This window comes from Diabrotica undecimpunctata, chromosome 6, assembly GCF_040954645.1.
Source record: "Diabrotica undecimpunctata isolate CICGRU chromosome 6, icDiaUnde3, whole genome shotgun sequence".
Lineage (NCBI taxonomy): Eukaryota > Metazoa > Arthropoda > Insecta > Coleoptera > Chrysomelidae > Diabrotica > Diabrotica undecimpunctata.
Window position 1 is genome coordinate 37,487,263 of NC_092808.1, and position 7,929 is coordinate 37,495,191.

The 7,929-nt window shown below is 34.1% G+C and overlaps 1 protein-coding gene across 1 annotated transcript; it reads left to right on the forward strand.

The window, feature by feature from the left end:
- The first annotated feature begins 423 nt into the window (after window positions 1-423).
- Window positions 424-7,506, forward strand: LOC140444295 (uncharacterized). Its single transcript, XM_072536045.1, has 3 exons — window positions 424-580; window positions 5,547-5,891; window positions 6,800-7,506. The coding sequence occupies exons 1-3, from the start codon at window positions 424-426 to the stop codon at window positions 7,504-7,506; spliced, it is 1,209 nt and encodes a 402-aa protein (XP_072392146.1).
- The last annotated feature ends 423 nt before the right edge of the window (window positions 7,507-7,929 follow it).

The window sequence follows — 7,929 nt, forward strand, 5'->3', positions numbered from 1 at the left end:
ATGAAAATGCACAACAACCGGTAGAATCTAATGACCAGCAAAATAATGACGATGAATGGTACGAAGTTGCTTGTACTCATGTACGTCCCGATATACAGTTTTCTTGTAATAAATCATAATGTTTATCATGATAGTTATCCCCAAAATAGATCCGAACTAATTCAGTTTCATGTATACAAGAAACTGTTCCATGATGAAATTTTAGAACTTATTGTAGAGGAGAGTAACAGAAATGCTGTGCAAGTAAAAAATGCACAACGCTATAGCAGATCATCCATAATTCATGCTTGGAAACCTACCAATAAAAAAGAAATTTTAAAATTTTTAGGTTGTGTTATGTATATAGGAATTGTAAAGTTTCCCGAAATAGCTCATTATTTGTATAAGTCACCATTGTATAATTTTACTTTTATTTTTTCTGTAATGACCAGAAACAGATTTCAGCTTATTTTAAGATTCTTACATTTTGCTGATAACACGGCTGCTTTACCAAACGATCGTTGCCAGAAAATTGTTGAAAATGACACATATACTTTTGCTCAACAATGTAATCCTGGCTCAATACTAGTTGTTGATGAAAGTATGATTTCCTTTCGAGGAAGACTGGTGACGATGATGAACCACCAACACCAGAAGTGACGACAAACGAAGAAATAAATATTGAGGAGGAAGAGGTAAAGGAAGCATTAAGGAAATTAAAAAATAGAAAATCACCAGGAGAGGACAGAATACCGAACGAACTCTTAAAGTATGGAGGACCAGATCTGACCAAACAACTACTAAAACTAATTCAAAAAATAATGAAACAAAACAGAATTTCTCAAGAATGGAGATCAAGCATCCTAATACCTCTCTTCAAAAAGGGAGACAAATCGGACCCGGAAAATTACAGAGAAATTAATTTATTAAACACAACACTTAAATTAACAACCAAAGTGATAACAAATTAATTGAATGAAATTATAACACTAGCAGAAGAACAACAAGGTTTTAGGTCGGGAAGATCATGCACTGACGCTATATTTATAATGGGGCAAGTGCAAGAGAAGTCATTAGAATACAACAAACCGGCATATCTATGTTTCGTGGACCTTAAAAAGGCATTTGACCGGGTCAAATTAAAAGACCTTATCCACTTACTGAATGCACGAGACATACTCACTCTAGGAATAATCAAGACCATCGAAAATATCTACCAAAACAACACAATAAAAGTAAAAGTAGAAGAAGAACTAACCGACCCTATTGAAGCTGGCAATGGGATACGACAGGGAGATTCCCCGAGTCCTCTATTGTTCAACCTGATTATGGACGAAATAATAAAAAAAGTAAGAACTAAAAAAGGATACCAAATGGAAGAAAAACAACTTAAAATAATCTGCTATGCAGACGACGCTATACTACTCTCTCAAAGTGAAGATGATGTACAACGTATGCTGCACCAATTTAAAATAACCGCCAGAAAATTTAACCTGTTAATTTCCCAACAAGGCAAAATGCATGGTTATAACAGCAAATTTACTGAGATGTAAATTGGAGCTGGAAGGTCAGATAATAGAACAAGTGATGGAGTTTAAGTATCTAGGCATCACATTATCTAGCTACGGAAAGCTCGAAACCAAAGTGAAAGATCAAATAAATAGAGCAAACAGAGCCGCAGGCTGCCTAAACGAAACAATATTAAGAAATAAAAATATCGGGAAAAAAACGAAAGGCAGAATTTACAAAACAGTCATTAAACCAATAATGACATACGCGGCAGAAACAAGACCTGACACAGAGAGAACAAAAAGGATGTTAGAAACAGCAAAAATGAAAACACTTAGAAAAATTGATGGTAAGACACTTTGGGACAGAGCTAGAAGTACATATATACGACATAGTTGCAACGTGGAGAACATCAAAAACTGGGTAAGAAATAGAAGAGTAGAATGGAACGATCATATAAGCCGAATGACAACAAATAGAGTAGTAAAGACGGCAAGAGACGATTCCCCAATAGGAAGACGATCAGTAGGAAGACCACGTAAACGATGGAATGACAACTTACTGGAGGCACATTGAAAAACAGACAGTCATGTCTATATAAAAAGAAGAAGAAGAAGAGGTACTTTTAGAAAAACAATTATCAGATGCTAATAGTCACTTATTAGAGACACAACGTGAAAACAGAAAATTTATTGCAGAAGCTATACTTTCCGCAAAATTAAAAAAAGGAGAGATAATTGGAAAGAAACATCGTAATGGCACTCTAATAGGTAAATGACACGATAAACGTGATGTCCTATACTTAAAGACCAGACATGGAAATGACATGAAAGAGACAGGTAAGCTTAAGAAAGATGGTGTAGCTATAATTAAATCTGAAGCAATTAGAGACTACAACAAAGGAAAAGATGGTGTTAACGTCTCAGATCAACTCGCAAGCTGTTTCTCACCTCTGAGAAAAACTACCATAAAACTGGTACCATTAAAAATTGATTGAAAAAAGTTTTATTGAATACGGCTGTCATCAATAGTTGAATAATATATAATTCCTTCAACACAGCAAAACAGCAAATTATCTCATTTCGGGAAATGCTAATCTTTAGTTTAGTCAATTACAGGAAGAGTACAACGAGGGCATCAAGATTAATGGCGTACCAATAAGTAATTTTTAATATGCAGATGATACTGTTGTACTGGCCAAGAACATCGAAGATTTACAGATGATGCTAAATAGAGTAAATACAACTGGCAACCAATTTGGACTAAAGATCAATAGAAAGAAAACTAAATTTATGGTGATCAGTAAAAAGAACATTCAACATATCGACCTGAATATTGAAGCCGAACGTATTGAAAGATTACACCGATTTAAATATCTGGGATATACAGTAAATGATAAGTGGGACCCAGACGTAGAGATTAAGATCCGAATTGAAATAGCAAGATCCAAATTCATCAAAATGAGAAAGCTCTTAAGCAACCGCCACCTAAGCGTTAACCTCCGATGGCGCGCCACAATGCTACATACTCTCTACGCTACTTTACGGAGTTGAAGGGTGGACGTTAACAGCAGCAACTATAAAGAAGTTAGCGGCTCTAGAAATGTGGCTGTATCGACGCATACTGAGAATACCTTGGACAGACAGAGTGACCAACACAGAGGTATTAAGACTAATGGGTAAAGAGGTGGAATTGTTAACAACTGTTAAAAGGAGGAAAGCGTCAGACCTGGGCCATGTGTTCTGATAAGTACAGTCTGCTACAGCTTATCGTAGAAGGCAAGATTGAAGGTAGAAGAGGTTTGGGCAGAAAGAAGAAATCCTGGCTGAGAAACTTGAGAGAATGGTTTCAAATACCAGAAGCTGCAAACATAATACATGCGGCACAAAACAGAGAAACCTATCGTTTGATGGTCGCCAACCTTCAGTGGAAGACGGCACATAAAGAAGAAGAATTACAGTCCGATGCCTAAACCTACTACTACTGTAAGGCATATGATTGTTACAGTTAACGCCAAAACTACAAACAATAGGAAGAAGAGAAAACGTTGTTACCAATGTTACACTGAAACAGTTGCAACAAAAGATAGTAAAGAAGCTTAAAAGGAACCCAAACTTGTTTCTACATTTTGTAATGTTTGCGAAAAATTTTACTAAGTGACATGTTTCACTAAAAAGCATTAAGTTGTTCACGATCACCGGTAATACTAGTGGGACATACGTGTGTAATATGTTACTGCAGTGCCATTAAGATCAACCGTGATCTTACTATTTTTTTCAAAAAAAATTTGTAAGAATGTAAACTTACTTTGTATTATTAATCATTTGTATGAATAAATATTATTTTGTAAGCATTTTTCACTTAAGCACCTGGGGAACTTACCGAACACTCTTATGGTGGCAGCCAATGTATTAAATAACTAAAGAATGTATTTATTTTCTGCTAATGGGTGTTATGTTATCAGATTTGGCCACAAATAAAAACATTATTGTTTTAATTTTACCTTTTTTTTGGTACTGTTTATTATTGTTCTTTCCAAGCCTTTATTATTTGCATTTTAAATAATAATTCTATTAATAAACAGCATGTAAACTACGTCATTATATTTTTTGTATAATTTAAAAAAATATACTAACTCAAAATGTGTAAAATTGAATTTTCTAACAGAAAAATAATAACTGATATGAAGAAGAACGCTTAATTTCAATTTTCTTCACCCTCAAAGTATTTACCTACATAATCGTCATTGAATACAGTAAACACAAACTAACTTGAGCATCCCCTTTGTTTCTAAAGTCTGAACAAAACAATAAAGTTATCCCAAGTATTTAGATAATACTTCGAGATTAAAAACTTTCTGCTGTACCCTCTGTCGTTATCTGTCAGTGAAACGGTGTAGAAGGCACTCTAAGTAGAACACATTTTCATTACGTTTTCATCCACTGCCTTTTGCGGAAATTAAAGAGGTATAAAAGGTCTCACTTAACTACAAACAGAATGTCAAGTTTTCCTTCATTTACTGCAATTTTAATTGTTACATCAATAGCCCCCTTATAGTTATCGCTTTGGTTAAACTTATATAATTATTGGAGTGGTAGGGCGTTTTAGATACAATTGTCATATGCATTTCTAGTTCTGTTTGTAGTTACTTAGTTGTACTGTTTCGGATTTTGTAAGAAGCCGAAAGGAAATACATACTTCTAATTTGAACGAATTTAGATAGAGCAAAATGTGTACAATGCCATTTCCGTGTCATCTAAATAATGACAAAGTAGTCACTGATATTATATAATAAGATTCTGAAACTGTTTTCTGTGCCATGTCTAAGTTAAATGTTTTGTTAATATGCGAAGGAGCCAGAATTATGTACAATTTTGGAACTGATAGGCGTGTGGTAGCATAATTCAGAGCTTAACCTTTTGAGAGTATCAGGTAGTGGTATATTGTATCTAATAAGGTTGTTATATTCTTTGTTAGTGATATTTTCTAATATGCTGTTAAATTTGTTAATATGTGTGGTCTTTTGTCTGTTGTGTGTGTGGAATATAAATATGCATCAAAGAAAGAGAAATGAAAAAGAGAAAAATTAAGCCTTTGAAACCCTGTGTACATGTGTATGTACTTAGCTTTTATTGTTTTGTTAAATACCAACTACTCGCTTATCTATACCGAAATAGCATTCAGTCCCTCAAATATACATTTACGATCCACATTTTTAACTTCTGCTTCCATCTAGTGGTCAACAGGTAAAGTTGTCAGCGATTTTGTTGTAAAGTGTCAGCTGTTTAGTTGGTAACCGATACTGCTAGTTTTATGTTACGAGAAACTGTTATCTTTTGTGAAACGAAATCGATCCAACTTTTTAAGTGTGATTTATAAGGTAAGTAGTTTTTTATAAAGTACAAAACATTGCCATAAAAACGATAGTTTTGAAATAAACAAACATTTTTTAGATGCACATGAGCATGTACAAGTGGTCTGAAAGCATATTTCTGATTGTACATCTGTATGTACATATGGTCTAAACTTGGGTTTTAACTTAGTATTGTTGATTGCAGATAACATGGATAACAAAAGAAAAAAATATGATTTCGACAACCCAAAACATCTCCAAGAGTTAATTGACCTGATAGAGGACGGTAACGTATCAGAAATAGACAATTTGGAAGTTCCCGGAGGAGAGAGTTCTGACGAGGAGGATGGAATTCTGGATAACTGTGAGAATAAATCTATTATAAGACCAGGGGTTGATGCTTTGACCAGACGTGACACTGAGACACTGGAAGAAGGAGATGGCAGCGAAAATGATAATGAGGAGTTAGGGAGAACTTATGATTCAGACGACGAATATAATAATATACCAGATGAAGTTGCAGGTTACTCGGGTACAAAAAAATTAGGAAGTAAAGTATGTTTCTCAGAAAAGGATTGTTCTAAAAAACCAAAACAAAGAGAAATTAAAACAAAAAAGACCACCGTAGAGTGGACTAAGGCATCGATAGAGACTCCTACATTTACATGGCATCCTACTTCCCCAAATACAAGTCTTACAGAGCCACTGTACCAATTCAGTATTTTTCGAAGTATATTTTAAATGATTTGTTTGAAAATATAGCAACATTTACAAATGTATATGCCTTACAGAACGGAAAAAAATTTAGACCAACTAATGAGAGCGAAATTGAAATTTTATTTGCACTTCATATAATGATTGGAAATTTAAACAAAGTTCCCAAAATTAGGATGTACTGGGAAAGAAGCCTTGGTATTAGAATGTTCCTAGATAACATGTCTAGGGACAGATTTTTCCAGCTTATAACATGTTTACATCTAGTGAACAATTTGGAAAGACCAGCAGGTGATACAGATAAATTTTATAAGGTTCGTCCTATCATCGACGCTGTCAGAAAGAGATGTTTATAGCTTGAACTACTTGAGGAAGTACTTAGTGTTGACGAGCAAATGATTCCTTACACAGGAAAACTTTCCGTAAAACAATATGTGAAGGGGAAGCCCTGTCCTTGGGGAATAAAATTATTCGTCTTGTGCGGAAAAATTGGTCAGGCTTTTGATTTTGTTTTTTATCAGGGTAAATCTACAGAACTGAATGCAGATACTAAAACAAAACATGGATTAGGGGCATCTATCGTTCTTCAACTAGCCGAAAGAATTTCCACCAGTGAAGGCCACAAATTATATTATGACAATTATTTCTCATCCTATGAACTACTTGAAATATTATTGGCCAAAAAAATATATGCTGGAGGGACTATTAGAATAGATAGATTTTAGAAACCTCCTGTGTTATTAGACAATGAAATTCTGAAACTACCGAGAGGTTCCGTAGATGAAGTCGTCAATAAAGAAAAAAATGTGGTGCTAGTCAAATGGTTAGATACAAAGACTGTGAAATTAGCCTCCAATTATGTTAGTGCAGGTAATTTAGATATAGTTAGAAGATGGGACAAAAAAGGCTCTTGTTACGTTAACCGACCTGAAATTGTCAAAGATTATAATTATGGAATAAGCGGAGTTGATCTAATGGATCAGATGATTAATTATTATCGAATATTTATTAGATCGCGAAAGTGGACATTGCGTGTTATTATGCACATGATAGACTTCGCTCTCACCAACAGCTGGCTGGAATACAGGAAGGACTGCGACAAATGTAATACAACCAATAAGGATCGAATGAAATTTCTAGACTTCAGAATCAGAGTTGCCGAAAGCCTAATAAATATGGGCAATTCAGTAAGTAGAAAACGAGGAAGACCAGCATCTTCATCTCCTAAGCTTTCTATTTCAACATTTAAAAGACGAGGAGAGACGAGACCATTTTTGGAAATACAAACGGACAATTTTGGTCACATACCGGAGTTTAATTCTAAGAAGGAGGCTACTAGGTGTAAAAACACAGATTGTAATGGAAGTAGTCATGTGTTCTGTACAAAATGTAAAATACATCTGTGTTTAATTAAGGCTAGAAACTGTTTTGCAGCTTTTCATGAACAATAAATATGTAATAATAATTACTTTGTAGTAAATATATTTTTAGTGTTGAGTTTATATTTAAGACCAAATGTACATACAGATGTACAATAAAAATTTTTTTTTTTAAAAGCGTACACAAGTTTTTTTCATTTTATCTTACTAATTGAAGACTTTTGAAATATAAAAACACATAAGATTTTTTTTTTAATAAAAAAGTCAGGTCTCAAACGGTTAAAAAGCCGCCCTCACCCTACTTGATGAAGAAAAATGTATAAGGGGTATGCTCATGCGATAATATATCACAATGTGACATCAACCATATTCTTTTTAAGTGCGATAAACATAGGTATGAAACAGATCAGCTGTATTCAAAACTATCAGAACTTAAAATTCAGACTCCCATAAACATCACCCATTTACTCTCCTTAGATAGTAGAGAAGTATACG